The 17,045-nt window shown below is 40.5% G+C and overlaps 1 protein-coding gene across 1 annotated transcript in view; it reads left to right on the top strand.

Annotated features, from left to right (window-relative positions):
- Window positions 1-10,203, top strand: part of CNTNAP2 (contactin associated protein 2) — a 1,669,434-nt gene extending 1,659,231 nt beyond the window's left edge. The window contains exons 23-24 of the mRNA XM_073332778.2: window positions 7,123-7,194; window positions 9,995-10,203. Coding sequence (XP_073188879.1) covers window positions 7,123-7,194; window positions 9,995-10,194 — 272 coding nt within the window. The 3' untranslated portion in view covers window positions 10,195-10,203. The remainder of the gene's footprint in view (window positions 1-7,122; window positions 7,195-9,994) is intronic.
- Window positions 10,204-17,045: the final 6,842 nt, after the last annotated feature.

The following is a 17,045-nucleotide window of genomic DNA, read 5'->3' as shown; positions in this document are numbered from 1 at the left end:
GCCAACAGAGTCAGCCTCTGGCAAGTCACTTGAGAAATGAGTTGCAGAGCCAAGGAATCTGAGGAGAATGACCCACCTTCAGCCCCCAGATTTCCATACCAACAGAGTATCTCCAAAAATGTCCAAGCTTGATTTCTGGTGCATTTGCTAACAGGGAAGAGGTGATTTTTCTTGGGTAGCCGGGACACAACAAAGCAAAACTTCATAGCTCAGCAGCTCATCATCAACGCTGCAAATTAATATTAGTAGGTAATAGGTCGTAAGATGTAACAGTTTATATTTTTCTCATCCCTAAGGAGCAGGAAGACAAACGAAGGAAAGTGTCTGTCTGAGATTTGGCAACATCAGTGCTTGCTCCTTAAATGCTTAATTACGGTGTTAGAATTTGCTGTAATCTCTACTGATGGAGAGTTAAATATGGACCCTTCACTCTTGCCTGGTTCTCTTTCACAATTGTGCATGTTTTTCTTCTCCTAAAAGATATACTCACAGTCTGTAGTTTCTGACAGTTCATCAGATGTACCAGCCAGTTGATGTTTAGCTACCATCCAAACCTATACATTGTTTTGGTACTTGCTAAGAGACCCACACGTTTGTAGCTATTTCATACAGCACTGAGTAGAATGTAAATCATACAGTCTAGGAATAAGAAAATTAGTAGATCAGTTTACAAAGAGAGCCACTGTCACCTCTGCTAAGACTGTATTTATTTTACAAGTATATCAATAACTAGGAATCCTGTTAAGGGAAATTATTAAATAGTGGAGAGGGAGGCATTTTGATATCCAAATTCTTGGCTCCACTGCCTTGCTTTTCCTTTGGCTCTCTCTCCAGAGGTTGAAGACAATTTAGTGAACTAGCATAAACACTCTGAAGCTGAAGGCCAAGGTTGGTGCCTTTACAGTTTCAAGTTTAAATTTATATTTTGACTCTGAATATTGAAGCTCTCTTCTTTGTCCCTACATCATACCACATCCTCCATACAAAAGTTTGGGTTTTTGTTTTGTCTCTTTTTTTTTTTTTTTTTTTTAGAAAATTAATGCACACATCACATGTATGGGGCCAGGGGCTGATCCTATTCCCATTAAAATCAGCCACAAAATCCTCATTGACCTCAGCAGGGGCAGGATTTGTCCCATTTTTGATAATTACAAATATAGGAGCTACAAATTATAGGCACATTAATGTACAAATTGGGAATATAGCAGTTGCTATTTTTCAGGCTTCTCAGTTTACAAATACATTAGTTTAAAAGCCATTCCCCTCAAGACTCATCACCACAGGCTTCATCTTTCACCGAGAGAGGTGTAAATGGCATTACACGTCTCAGTATCCAAAACTTTTAATGTGACAGCATAGAGTACCAAAGATCTCCAAAATTGGTATCAAAGGGACAATAATCAAACAGTCTTTATTGCTCAGGAGGGTGTGGGTGTGGAAAGAGATACAAATACCTATTTAGCTCACAAGATCCAGCCTCCTGAAGGCAAACAGAAAATGAGACTTTCCCCACTGCATGGGTCGGAGTAGACATGTTGCTTGCAGGGTAGGCAACCCATGTAAATTAGTTTCCCAACCCTGAACTGCACTATTCCCTATTCTTAGTTCTTTCCCGTCCTTGCAAGGCATATGTAGAGAGGCCTGGAACTATTTCCACCCTAGGGCTATTTTGTAACCTTCTTCCATGACTCCAACAGAGAGAGGAGAATGGAATCAAAATCCTTCCCACATGCCATTGTAAAATGAAACAAAAGAGAAACCCTGTCTTTGGAGATTTACACGCATACACACGCTTTCCATAAAGACAATTTTTCCTAGTCCCGAGGCAGTTTTTTATAGGTTTCCCTTTGGGTCCATTACCAATGCTTAGATATCTACAGCTAGGCTTTGATCAGCACTTAACTCTACAGTTCCTTTGAGAGCACCAGAGCGTTTCGTATTCTACATTAATTATAAAAGGAAGTATTTGTTTTCCTTCCTTAACAGGTGAAATGTAAGACCGGTTCATGAAATTTTCATGAAGCTAATAGATTAGGCCAGCATGACTAATATATCATCAGTTCTTGTCTGAAGTCCTATTGAGGCACCCAGTGACATTCAGATGTGTCTACTGAGAAGTAAAAAGACAGCTGGGTCCAGGCTTTTGAGTGATGTAATATACTGCAAATCAGTTTGGAACTTTGTTAACAGTAAATATTCAAAATACTACATCTACACCTAAATATATCTAAAATTGGAACTGTTATCAGACAAATCCAGCCCTGTATGATGTAATCCTGTCAACCATTCTTATACCTAAAATGTATTGACCTAAATAAGGAAGAAAATCATGCATCACGGAACCTTTATGTTGAAATGAAAATTATATTGGTCTTGATTCTCCACTGCCTTGCACTTGCACAATCAAAGCATGTAAAATGCTGTAATTGGGAAATGACAATGCAAAGTGCAAGACAGTGCAGAATCCAGTCCATTGGCACATCTAATCCATCCCCGCTCCCAGTACAGGATTATTCCCTCTGTTTTCTCATGTGTTGTCCAGTATAGTTTTTTAATTGTCTCCAAGGATGCGGCTTTCATTGGATCACTGTGTCCTTCCACCTTTCCCTAGGAAGATTTTTCCTTAGTCACCACAAAAAACTACACACACTTTTTACATGCCTGTCACACAATCACTTTTAAAAGCTTTTTCCTGTGGTTACGAGAAGAATGCTATAACAAATTTCAGGAACCCCTGCTATAAGAAGTAGAGGGGTTAGTAGCAACCCATTTAGGAGTTATTCCATGCATCTCAGTGGATTGTTGAGTCTGGAGCCTATTGGTGACAGGTTAAATGTCAATAGTGTTAACTATTACACTGCTGAGCATTCTAACAGAAACATCCAGCAAATGTGTCTCCATAATCCTAGACTGTCTCCCCCACTACCCTACGTACCAGAGGAGTCCAGAGAACAATTTCGCAATCCCAACAACTTTTAAGGTTTTAAAATTTGTTTTTGGAACAGAAGCAAAACCTTTTGAACATTTTTGTTCAATGGCATTGTCAAAACAGCTGGTTTTGGATCAAAAATTTCATGCTTTTGATGTGTCTCTTTCTTTTGTCAAAAGTGACCAGAAAGCCCTGGGCCTCAAAAACTTTCCCAACAAAAACTTGGTAAAACCCGATATGCCTCTGCAAAACATTTTGACTTCAAGTAATTCATATTTTGACAGTCAGGCATGGTGGGTGCCTTTCGTGTGGTTTGCCCACAGTAAATTGATGCACTTGATCTAAATGCAAAACACAGTACACGAAGGCTCCTGCAAACTTTTCATGCCAAGTGTATTGTCTCCCTCATTGTCACTTATGACTGAATTGTTATAAATCTGTGCAAGGAAACCACGACATTTTTACCAAGAAAATTCTACTCACTAATGCCAGATGGGGCATCTTTTTATTTATTTATTGATTTATTTTTAAATTCAAGTCCCTTGGTTCACTTATTACCAGGGTCTGTTTCATTTAAGCCGTGGTGGGATATTGATGAAGACTTGCTGCGCACTTTGGTTGAGTGCTAACTACCCTCAGCTTTCACTCATTTTAATCACCTTGGCCTTATTGTCGTAAGCCCCACGCCAGCCGTTCATTAACCACCTGCTAAACTTTAAGCATGTGAGTATTCTCATGGACTTCGCTTGCTTCACCAAGATTACTTGCATGCTTGATGTTAAGTACCATACTTAACTGCTACGCTATATGAGGGCCTTAGTTATTGCAACTCATTATTTTACAATCTAAAATCCATGGAAAGGTATTACACTCTAGTGTGTAAACATGTTACCCTTAGTTATAATGATAGAAGAAGACAAAATATTAATGTTATATATTTTCCACTCGGTTGGGTTCATCGTAGAACGAGTAAGAAAGGGAAATTTCAGAGTAACTGCAGATGTGTGGTGCTACCATAGAGAGCCAAGCAATTAGTCAAACAGTTGCTGTAATTAGGGTGTCTGTTGAGAAAGGGTATGGAATTGGCAGCCTGAGTACAATAACCTTGTCTGAAAGGCAGCGTTGTACTTGCACGGAGTACAGCAAGAATACTAGGTATTTTTTTTCTCTGCTACAATCCATAGAAGAACAATGGGCTGGTCTAGTCTCACACGCTTTCTCAGAAGCCTAAAATATCAGTGATTTTTGTACATGCAGCAACACAGGATTGGTCTGTCAGGGCTGTATTTCTTTTTTGGGTGATGGTACTAACAGTTAAGGGCCAGGGAAACCATCCAACAGCCAAAAGAAAGAAAAGCTCTATTTTGATTTGATCCAGTTGTCTGTTGGTTTCTCAGAAATTGGTTTGCTATTGGTTTCTCAGAAATTTTCTTTTTCCTTGGACACTAACTCTGATTATCTTCACTGAGACTGATTTTGCATCACCATAATTCCACTGACTCCAGTGAAGTTGATTATCATTTATACCACTGTGAAAACAGAATCAGGCTTTGAATGTTTGCAGAATTTGGAGCCTGTAGGCTAAACAGTTAAAAAGGGGTGATAAAGAGGGTTTTTCAATGAATATCACTACTGTTAGGTGGAGTGGATGTGGGGTTATGATAGCAACAGCTTTATTCTTGGCCCAAAGCAACAGAAATTGTTGAGCACAGTCACTGATTAACAACAAACTTCTTAAAATCCAACTTGGATGCAAAGGGAGCGGAGCAGATCTTCACAGAAGACTGGACCAAAACTTACATTTTAATCACAGAATTCACAAACCAGAGGAGTGGCTTTTTTCCAGGATGGCTGCTTCCACAGAAGAGCTCTTTGCCATGTTTGCTACTTTTTGATTCCCAGTGGATTGATAAAGATGGACACTTGGCTGCTGTAAAACAGAGAGATGGGGTGGAGATTAAGGGATTCCTGAATATCGAAGGAGACTATACCAGTATAGTTCCAGCCCAGCTTTTACAACCCAAATAACTAAATGGCCCTATTTATGGTCCTGAGTAACGACTAGGGTAGTGCATGGTATTTAGAACCAAAAATCATTCAGCTTCTTTGTGGACCTGGGATAGTTTTGCCTAACTAGCATGGCAGTGACTGGTTGAAATTTCTGAATGAGGAAGGCAGCTTTCTTTTTTCTTCCTCAACCTAATAATTCAGCAGCAGTACAGCTGTAATCCCTATGGACAAAATAATTGCTTTTGGTATGTGAAGGTTAGCTACATGTAATAACTACAGCTTCATGACGCTTATTTGCTCTGGGCAAGTCATCATTTGCGGCTATTGTGGTACAAGTGTCAGGCAATGAACCCGGTCCTGCTGGGATATGTTCTTACCATTAATGTCCTGGAGATAATGGAAGGATTTGAAGAGTCACCAAACGGTGATGGAGAAAATGAACACTCTTGCCCATTAACAGCTCCCCAGTGGTGCACCTATGTATCATTGCCTCACAGACTATTCATTATTCCACTCTGATGCAGATCCTAGTGGAGCACATACGCGAGTTTCTAGATATTAATGTTAGCTCACCAGTCAGTTAACAAGAATTTTGAAGAACTCCTGTTTGTATCCAAGGAAGAAGAATGGCACACTGTATATTCAAGATGGATGTTGATAAATTGGAGAGGATTCAGAGAAGAGCCACAGGATAATTAAAGGGTTGGAAAACATGCCTTATAGTGATAGACTCTAGGAGGTCAAACTATTTTGCTTAACAAAGAGAAGGTTAAGAGGTGACTTGATTACAGTCTATAACTGTCTACATTGGGAACAAATATTTAATAATGGGCTCTTCAGTCTAGTACAGAAAGGTGTAATATGATCCAATGGCTGGCAGTTGAAGCTAGGCAAACTCAGACAGGAAGTAAGATATACATTTTTAACAGTGAGAGTAATTAAACATTGGAAAAATTTCCAAGGGCCGTGGTGGATTCTCCATCACTGACAATTTTTAAATCATGATTGGAGGTTTTTCTAAAAAATCTGCTCTAGGAATTATTTTGGGGGCATTCTATGGCCTGTGTTACACAGGAGGTCAGACTAGTAGCTATTTAACACACCATGGCTCTGCCTCAGTCCCAGAGTATACACATGAGAAACCACTTGAGGCCATGTGGTCTGAAGAGAGTTTTGGAGCTAGAGAAGTGATTCTGAGCTATCAAGACTTTGGTGCAGATGCTTTGCAACACAAAAGGAACCTAGATGCCTAAGAAGAGAAAGTTAAACTCCATAATGAGCAAGCCTCTGGATGCAGTGATTGTATCAGTGGTCTTTAATGGCAACCTATTACAATATACACTAAAGAAAAAAGAACAGCTATGCTTTAAATACTGACCTGAGTCATAAATAATTTCTCCGATTTCTGCATCTCCTCCAATAACGGTTTTCCTATCGAAATTTTCTTGTTTATTCATTGAAAACACTACCGTGTTTCTGTGACAAAGTATCAAGTGCTGTAAGTGTGCAGCCATATGCACAACTACCAGGGTTGGCAATATAGAGCTAGCAAGTAGACACTGCAGTGATGGGCAATACAGAAAAATTATGATCACAGATTAAATAGATGAGATTCCCTTTGAAAATACTCCTCAATATTCTGTGGATGGCCAAACCTGGAACTTCCCATCCAAACTTTAGCCTAAAGCTGAACTGATTCTTTGGCCCATCTCTACCACAATCACTCATTTGTTTACTTTAGGCTGTGCAATAAAAAAGAGAATTCCTTTTTTGTCACACGGTTTGCTGGTACTGTATAGCAGTCCCTAAAAGCTGGAGAAATTGGAATCCCTTCTGGTTAGCAATGTCTAGTATCACTAAGGCAGAAATCTCACTAGAAGCACAACACTATCTCCCACTGTTAGGGAGAAATAAATTTAAAAATCCTGTAAAAGTCTGGATTGCCTCTTGTATTTCGTTTAGATTCTTGAATGGTTTGGGGTTGAGCAGAATGGGTTTGAGGTATCAGGCAGAGGGGAAAGTTTCTTATCTAAAAATAAAAATACAAATCACAGCTGACTTTCTTTTTTTAACTTTATTTATTTTAGGATCTTGGGCTTGCGACAAGTGTATGTTTAAGACAGTCTTGTGAGTTTTCGGGAACTGATGTGTTATAACATGAATCTTTGATTCCCGTTTTACAGCCAGTGCTGATTTCCCATACAATGGTCAAGCTATAGGAGATGGAGTTAACAGGAACTCTGCCATTATTGGAGGTAAGAAAAATATATGCATTGGTAAGATGTTTTGTAGCTTGTGCATAGACGTCTGAAACTGCAGAAAATAGTGTGTTCAAACTGTTTGGCTGAGTTAAGGGTTTCCCTACATGGGACAGTTATACCAGTGTAAGGTAAGGTATGAATATAAACCACTGCAGTTATACTGGGCTAAGGAGGTCTACATGGGGAATTACATCAGTATAAGAGTGCCTTTTTTCAGTTTAGCTTATGGCACTTTGGAAGCTATTTAAGTTATAGTAAAAAAAAGCTACTTTTATTCAGCGTCATTGTATTGGCATAACTGGTAACATTTCCTGCAGTTTAGTGTAATGAATTAGTACACACCAATCAGCATGAACCTGGGGCCTGCTCCTGCTCCCACTGGAGTAGGTTCAAGCCTGTAGATTCAAAGGCTGTAGGTCAAGCACACTCTGTTATGCTCTTGGCATAATTCAGCTTTCATGCTGACCTCACCTCTACTTAGAGGCCAGATTGTGCCCTAACACCTGACAGAACCTCATTATAATTACAAATGCACAAGTTATTCATTGCAGAATTTGGCCTCAGCATCTAAGGGCTTGGTCTACACTTAAAACGCTGCAACAATACAGCAGCAACACTTCAGTGAAAACACTACCTATGCCGATGGGAGGGGTTCTCCTGTCAACATAGGTACTCCACCTTCCCAAGAGGCGGTAGCTAGGTCAACGGGAAAATTCTGGCTACACCGGGGACTACGTTTGTTTAACTGCCTCTCTCATGGGATGTTCATTTTTCACTGCTTAGTGAAACTGGCTTGTGAGCAGGATTTTTTTCTTAATCATAATTCAGAGATTATCTGCAAAATGTGGATCCTGATTCAGATTTATACATACACATATGTATCCTTAGGTCTCCTGGCCTGCACCATACAAAGGGGTATTCAGATAAGAGGGTGGGGTCTGAGCCCCTCTTTAATTAGCACCATAGTATGCGAGAGAGAGATAGTATTGCCACGTTAATCTCCAAATGCATTCAAGTATTTTTCTAAAAGATAAACCTTTCATCTTAAAATCTGTTTTAGGGAGAAATTACCACAGCTTCCTTTCATTTAGCCACAACGAAACAGCTTCAATACGGGGGATAGGGAGGCAGAAAGAGAGAGTCTGTAGCCTGGTGATTAGAGCACTCACCTTGGGGGTGGGAGACTGAGGATCCAGTCCCCCTGATCCAAAGGGGTTTTTTAATTATTTATGCACAGGAACAGCTTCAACAGGAGAGATTTAGGGGTTTCCACAGAATATCCCATAGCCCAGTGGTTAGAGCACTCACCTGAGACATGGCAGGTCTCTGTTCAAATCCCTTCTCCTCATCAGGTAGAGGCAGGATTTGAACTAGGGATTGCCCACACCTCAGGTGAGTATCCTAACTTCTGGGCTAAAAGCTACAAGGGAGTCCTTCCTCTTAAAATGACATAGGTGCCTAATCCCAAGAGAGGTTTTATATCTGAGAATTCAAAGCAGAGGGAGGTGCCTCCCTGCATCCAGACTTAGGTGCCTATTTCTGAGAGGAGTCGGGGCTGGGGGGGAAGGTCTTGTACACCCCTCCCTCAGCTTGCCATCTCCCATTGGTTATTTTAATCGTCTACTGTGCTTGCTTTTGTGAATCCCATTCTGAGGTGCCTATCTTTCCCCATTCATTTTACAGGGAGCCTGAGAGCTCTGTGAATCTCATTAATTTTTCTGGTCACCTAAAAGTTACGTGTGGTGATGGTGACTTAAGTATCTTTGTGAATCTAGCCCTTATTATCAAACCTGCCCCTTTTTATGGTTGAAAAACTAAGTGTCTATAGCTGGTTGGAAAATAGAAAAATGTTTACAAATTTTTTTGTGAAAAAATAAAAAAAAATTGAAATTGAAAATATTTTGACGAGCACCAGCGTTTATCCCCCATACGAACTGGGCTCCCTCCGAGCACAGAATTGCATCTCTGAATATATGGAACCGTAACTAAACAACAACCTGAATGCCCAGCTCATCAATTACGAAGCCTCCTATAAAACGACTGACTACGGAAGAGAAAAGGCTTTCTAGGATTGTTAGCATGAGAAGCTTGCAGTTTTCCACTCTGGATGAAATTCACACACCCACAGAGGGCCCATCCGGCCGTCTACACCATAGATGTGCCACTTTAACACCACTGCCGCCCATTGGGAACAAGAGGAAGGTCATTAAGGGGGCTTGCTATGTCAAGGCACTCAGTACTTGCCTCAACTAGGCTATTGCAGAGGTAACTCTAAATAGGATAGTGCAGTTGAGAATAGATCAGGTGAGAGGCAACCTCACCTGACCTCTTGGTGGTTCAGAAGGCCAGCACCCACTATCCCAGACAAATGCAATAGGCATCATAGAAGGCCTGTGCTGCATCTCCATGGCTTACCTACAGATGACATGTGGATTCTGTCCCACAAGGAGTTGCCCTGACAAAGTCCAGGTAACTCATCTTCATTTATACTGGTATTCAGTGGGAATAATTGGGCCCTCTGTCTGTATGACTATCCGTGAAGCACCAAACACACCTGTGGACTGTATAAATAGTAACAATGATGAGGTTCAACCATTGCAGTAAGGATTAGGGGATTCTGTTTGATTAAGTTTTGGAGTAAACCACAAAGAAATTCCATGGACATTAGTAGAGCCAAACAAAAAAAGTGCCAGATTAGGGTAAACATATGAAGTTGACAGTAAAATCAAGCCCGCATGGAATTCCTGAATTTTATTTTATTTTTTCTGCTTCTGTCATTCTTCCTATCTATTAGGTGTCATCGCTGTTGTGATCTTCACCATACTTTGCACGCTGGTATTCCTGATACGCTACATGTTCCGTCACAAGGGAACCTACCACACCAATGAGGCCAAGGGGGCGGAGTCTGCTGAGAGTGCCGATGCAGCCATCATGAACAATGACCCCAACTTTACGGAGACCATTGATGAGAGCAAAAAAGAGTGGCTTATCTGAGAGTGTGTGGAGGGGGTGGGAAGCAGGGCTGGGTGGGGGTGGGGATGACTCTTTTAGCGAGGAGAGAACTCTCTACTTCAGACTCTTGAGCACATCTAGTAAAAAGATCAGCACAAATGGAAGAGCAAGCAACAGGCAAAACCGATGAGACTGGAAACAAGGATAACACACACATTTAAGAAAAGTACTTTTTAATATTCATTTGCAATGAATTGCCCCTTCTGTATCCCAACAACAACAAACAACAGCTTTTAGAGCTTCAGCATTGGTTAAAATTTGTCAGTAATACCTGTCTTTTCTGTGTGTGTTTAGAGATGTTCTAAATACCCGTGATGATAACAGGGCCAGTTTTCTACATTTTTTAAAAGCCCTTTAGAATGTGGATATTTCTGTCTTGAAAACAGCTTACATATCGATACATCCTCAAAGTGTTCTTTTCAGTCATGCATAGTCGGTTCCAGACAGGTTGCCATAATACCCATAATACTGGTTCACATATTGTTTCATTTGGTGGTGTTTGAATTGAGGTTTAAAAGTTCTAGGGGAGGAAGTGGGGTAGAGAAAAGAGGATCAAATCATATTTGCCAATTTTCAATCATCTCGTGCCAACACTTTAAGATTCTCCCACTTTGGCACAGGCATTTCAAAATGTTGATTGTGTATAGTACTTATCAGCAATGTAAAAATATTATAATTATTCTGACTATAGGAGAGCAGTAAAAGCACAGGAAAATTTTTGTTTTGGTTTGTTTATTTAAATCAGAAGGGGTCTGTAGACCTAATCTGTTTCTGTAACTTTGGCTATGATGCTGCTGACCTGAGGCCACATGGCGGTTTCAGTTTAAACTCAGCTCTGCCTGTGATATATTGGCGTACACCGTATGTAGGCATAAGCATTGTAGTTGGGAATTAGAGTCAGATTTCACCGTTTGTTTGCTTCATAGGCTGTCACAGAACTATTGGTGCAATTCTAAGGAATGCGTTTGATCCAACAGTTTTCACATAATACTTTTCTGTCATTGGCATAGCAATTTAGTTTGTTCTTTAAATCTTTGGTTTAAATCCCTTTGTGAAGAAAGCCTCTGTCACAGTGTTCTCTCGGGCAGTAAGGTAAAACCAGAGGCTTAAAGAGTCCTGCTCATAGAGAGGGCAGCAGAAACACACAGCATGAGAGCAGAGGTCCCTTTTTTAACAGGTTGCCTGATTGCCTGATCAGTTTCACTGTCTTTCTGGAGTACTGACTAAGGCCTGCAAAGGCAATATCTAGTGCTTCAGGGATCACAATCTCTCAGACCAGCTGAATGTCAGGCATGTCACTGAGAAAGAGGCAGTCAGTTTGCAGAGAGGGTAAGTGGTAGCCCGAATAGTTAATTTCATCCTTTGATGGCAATAACGTGGTTTTTGCTTCTCCACTGCAAAGGAGCAGGAGTCTCCAATAATCTTGTTTAATGGAGACACAGGGCCTTATGGGTAGTTATGCGTGGAACAGAATGAAGATATGAATGTATAGCAGGACATTTACTGTGCATCAAAAACCAGAATCAATACTAAGAATTTCTTATGAAAGGATTTATGCCTGTGGCATTTTTGGTGTCATATAACCTTATAATATTTACAATTTTGGTATGCACAGTTTTAATCCATTCCTTCAGTACCTATTTGCAAGACTTATTTGAAATTCAGATGAACATCGCTCTGAACTAAGCAATGCTGTTTTCTTTTAGTTCCTTCTTCCCCTTTCTTTATTTTTGCTTTATAGCATTATTTTGTTGGATGTTGTAAAGTGAAAGGACATTTTTTTTTAATTAGAGATGGAATATTAGAGCATTTTCAGGATTCCTTTGTATTCATAGGTCTTAAAACTGCTTCCTTGTGTATAAATGCACAGTTAGCAGACATGGCAACAATTTAAGACATTGGGTATGTGTCAAGGCCTTTTGTTAAAACTCTCCACAGTCTGTCTCTCAAACGGGACTTGCTGAATCACTATAGCTAATGTAGATCTCAAACCCATTACTTTCTTCAGGGTATGGATTTGGACTCAATATGTAAATTTGGCCAGTTTTAAGAAAGTTATTGTCTGTTTCTCAGGTATCTTGATGGCGGTGGGGTCCAAACAGGAAAGAAACCCATCTTTGCCCCACCCCATGCTTAGCACTGGTTTGCCTCAAAAACTATCATCTCTCTCTTTGAGTGAGAAGTCGTTATTCTTGTTTAAGATCAGTGGGTATAAGAAGAATATCCTCCCCCTGAGGAGTGTCAAAACAACACTATAGCACTTTGAAACTAATCTGCCATACATCACTAGCTCTTCAGGCCAGCCACCTCTTCTGTTGGGTGGGTAGGTCACAAAAATCTTCTCTTCTAGTGAAGAAAATCCCACTTTTCCTTATTGATTTTAGTTTATTAATTTAATTTCAAATGGTATTTTAGGCATTCCCATCAAAGACTATGCATGTTACTTCAGAAGGCCCAGGTACAGCAAATGAGAGCAGAGCGCCCATTTCCTTAGGCTGTGATTTTTGTTGCAGTAAAAAGGCTGACTTTCTAACTGAATTTAGCGTGAGAAGTGTCAGTTCTGCCGCCTGAGACTGGAGCCCTGTGGTTCTTCACACAACCAAGACCGCAGAAGTCACCACAGAGACACACTTCCCAACTAACATGCCTCATCCCTGCGCTGGAAGGGCAAGCGGATAGTTGTCTCTCCATGTCCAGTCAAGTCTTCGGGTACTTGGTTGACCTAGCAACAAGCATATCAGTTATGACAGTGGTCTTTGTGATGGTGATGTCTGTTCATTAATAACTAAACTCAGACCACCAACTCAATTCACATGAGGCACTGAGCAGCCATCTGATGGAAATGATGGACTCGGTCTCGATTCAAACCCGTGCAATAAAGAAGAAAGGCAAAGTCAATGCCAATACCCTTAATCATCTGGTCTCCCAACCTTCTCTCTCTCTCAGCTCACAGACTCAGAGCTCTTCATGTGAAGCTCATGAGAGCTGTGTAAATTTGTGTAGATCTCTTTGCAGGGAAGCCTCATGCGGTGAGGAGAAGAAGCTGGTAGTAAACTTCAGTGTTATGATTATTTTCCTGATTCAGTAGGAATAAGGAGTTGCCAGGAGCTATTTCTATTAATGATTGAAAATCTTATTGAGAGCTGCATTAGCAATAGTGTATTTCCTTAAACTGGAAGGGAGAGAGCTCAGCAGGCTAAGACAATGGATTTGACATTGCAGACTGACACACCAGTATTTGATGGTGGAGATGGTGTCTTGGCTGCCGGTTCTTGTAGCCTTTTCGTAGAATGCCTTGTAGATAGAATGCCATGGTGACTAGTCTTACGTAGGACAAATACTAGCCCTGCAGGGCCCCAGGAACTGAGAAGCAGCAGACTAAGATGGGTAGCTTGCAAAAGAAATGGTGATATTTTATATGATTCATGAGGGGAGTTTATGGGTACTTCTGGTTGCTAAGAGAGTTTGTACTGACCAACTGAGCAGTTAAAAGGGCAGGTAATATCGTGAGTTTTTGGCAAGTGCTATATATCTTCCTGTGGTGGCTAAACCTGAATCATAACAGAGTGAATCCTGATGCGTACACAACATTGCACTTGCCCTGAAATGTACTCAGATATCATAGAAGCATAGTGCACATTCAGCTGAGTCAGTTTTCTCACTCATTTTAGTCCCTTTCCCTGTTTGAACGTGTGGGGAATGTGACTCTAAAAGGCCTGCTCCTGCTCCCATTGAAATCAATGGCAAAATTCCTGTTGATTTCTGTGGGGGGCAGATTGGGTCCAGAATCAGGAGTGTCGGTCTAGTGGGGTAATGCTAAGGGGCATTTGGATCTACAGTCAAAATAAAGGCACCCAGGAGATGAGCTGTGAAGTGCCAAAGAAATTTTGTCCTATCCAAAATGGTAAAAATTAAAATGTTGATAACAAAACAGCCTTTAATAGAAACCAGCACTCTAATCTGTTGTTTCTTATGTGTTCATTCAAATGCCCCTTATTCCATATTAGAGTCAGTAGACATTAGAAATGACCTTTAAAATCAGAAATAAATATTAAACAAAAATGTGACATTTCAGTTAGGACTATAGGATTTGTGCCTACCATACGCACTGCACCTTTGGTCTCTTACACATAGTTATGTTCTTCACAGCAGTTACCGCTTGAAAGGTATGGAATTTGCAACATGTTTTTAATCATGCTCAAGACAGCATGATGCATAGAAAAGGGTGGTTTTCAATATTTCACAAAGATTGCCAAAGAGGAAGTGTATAATTACAAGTTTACGGTAGAGCTATGAATTCTTTTTTAGAAGAGAGTCTATTCCGTGATTACATTTTCATCAAAACAGAGTCTCTTTTAATGGCAGATGCATCTAACTTCCAGGGTACCAATTGAAATGTGAAGCTGTTTCTCAGACTGATAAGCAGTAGCTTTTTAATATGGTTTCTCACTCAGATTATCTTCCATTGTGTCATAAGCATGGTGACTCTTGAAGGGTTACATTGTTGAAAAGCAGAATCTAAATTCTGTCTTTGTTAATCAAAATTGGTATTCCATCCTAGAGATATGAAACAGGAATCTCACCCTCCAAAAGCAACAGCATGTAAATTAGAACAAAAGAAGGAAAATATGTATGTATGCCTAATATCCTTTGTGAATGTCTTTCCTTTAGTTAAAAGTTCTATTAGAAACCAGATTAATAAATAAAAAAAATAGAAATTCTACATAGTTTTAATTATCCTAACAGCTGCTTCCTTGTGCTTTGTATGTTCTGATCATTGTCTATATTTTTTTCTTCCTCTAACAATAGGAAGTCAATTTGGAAAGGACAGAAGTCTCTGCCTCGTGAGAAAAGACTCAGAATATGCAGGGACTCATATCCTCTCCAAAAGGACTTGTTCCGCATTGCAACAAAGAAGGCAGTCATACACACAAACAGTGATTGCTTAAAAATAAGAAACTGTTGCTTGACTGTGTTTAGTTTTCATTTCAACCAGCCTTGATTACATGCTGAAGGCCAGCTCCTAGGCTAGCGTAAGTCGGCATAGCTCCATTGACTTAATGAGAGCTGTACCAATTTAGGGCAACTGAGGATCTCGCCTCAAAAGTTTGGTCTGCACAAAACGACTGCTTTTGCTGTGATTGTCGCCATTCAGGTGCCTTTGCAGGCAGTGTTAAGGAAGTTTTGCTGTTGCTAGCATTCATCGTGCATCGTATCTTCTACATGGTAGTATTAAATACCTATCAAAGTTCCATCTCTTAAAATAACATAGTATAGTCCATTTGTGTTCCTTCAGCACCATACTTCTGTCTTTGAATGTGGATGTGAGCCTACTATTGAATGCAGTGAGTTGTGTATGCATATCTGAGGGCAGAATTGTGCCCTCTGTCTGTTAATGGGTTAAATTATCAGGTTCCAGAAAGCTTTTATATTAAATCCTTTCATAAAAGTATATGAATTGTACTTGAATAAAAGTATGTGAAACCAAGCAGGGAAACATGAATGCTACAAATACCAGTGAGTCAGGGGACATAGTTATATCATTGTCCCCAACCTGTTGTGCTGTCTACTACAAATTGCCTTGATCATGTTCCAAAACCAACTACAACCCTGGTTCTGTCTAGGACTTTAGCTCAGTTTCTAGAACATGATTACATATACATGACAAATTGTGACCCTGTTGTACCCTGGCAGTCCTGACTCTGCTATATTTATACTGTGGGAGCTCAAGAGGGGGAGAATAGTTGTATGTTCTAGTGGAAGTAGGGTTACCAGATGGCAACTGTGAAAAACGGGACAGGGGGTGGAGGGTAATAGGTGCCTATATAAGAAAAAAACAGGACTGTCCCTTTAAAAATGGGACATCTGGTCACCCTAAGTGGAAGGATGTTCATCTTGATGGGAGTACTGTCATGTGGCTAGAGCAATGTACTGGGATTGAAGACCTGTCCATTTTATTATCATCTCTGCTACTGACACACTGCACCTTTGGGCAAAGCTTTAACCTCTGTCTGCTTCAGTTTATCCACTGTGTGTTTCATGGAGGTTAGTGTGTGTGTGTGTGTAAAATACAAGATTATTTTGAGTGTGATGTGTATAGTTATTGAATAAGCATTCACAATTGCATTTCATTCTGAAGACTTTAAAGTGTGTGAGTGTGGCAAAGTGAAAATGAGGATTATATCAGAACCATTGCAGGGTTGAAAAGTATCAGGTGATAGAGATAACTGTCTATCTTTAAATTCAGCAGGATGAGGGAGAAGAAGGCACTCAATTTGGCCCACATGGCAGTTTTGTTGTTGACCTGAATGGGAACACGGCTGGACCTAGTACCCTGAACTGCATTTCTTTGGCCATCCAAAATACAGTTGCAGGCTAAGTTTAGCATGACATAGCTTTTGTGCTTGGGGTGTGAAAAATTCACAACCCTGAGCACCATAGTTGTGCCGACCTAACCCCTGGTGTAGACGCAACTAGGATGATGAAGGAAAGCTTCTGTTGCCTTAGCTACCCCTGCTCCAGGAGGAGGATTCCCTGCAGTGATGGGGGAAGACACTTCCCTTTCTGTAGGATGCATCTACACCAGAGTGCCAGCAGCCGAGCTGCAGCGCTGCAATTCTACATCTCCTGTGACGTATGACTCCACTTTTCACGTACAAACAATTCTCCTGCCAAAAAGCGTTAAAACGAAACTTTCAGGGACTTCAGTGAGTCAAAGAGAGAGAAGGAAAATTGTTGAGGCAACAAAAACAAAACCAGGTTAGGCACTCTCAAAAGAGAGCAGGGTGCGAAGAGGTTTCAGCACAGAGAACGTTTACTTTGATTGTAATGAG

This window comes from Lepidochelys kempii, chromosome 2 (assembly GCF_965140285.1).
Source record: "Lepidochelys kempii isolate rLepKem1 chromosome 2, rLepKem1.hap1, whole genome shotgun sequence".
In the NCBI taxonomy this organism is placed as follows: domain Eukaryota; kingdom Metazoa; phylum Chordata; order Testudines; family Cheloniidae; genus Lepidochelys; species Lepidochelys kempii.
The sequence above is the reverse complement of the archived record's forward strand: the minus strand, read 5'-3'. Positions and strand labels throughout refer to the sequence as shown.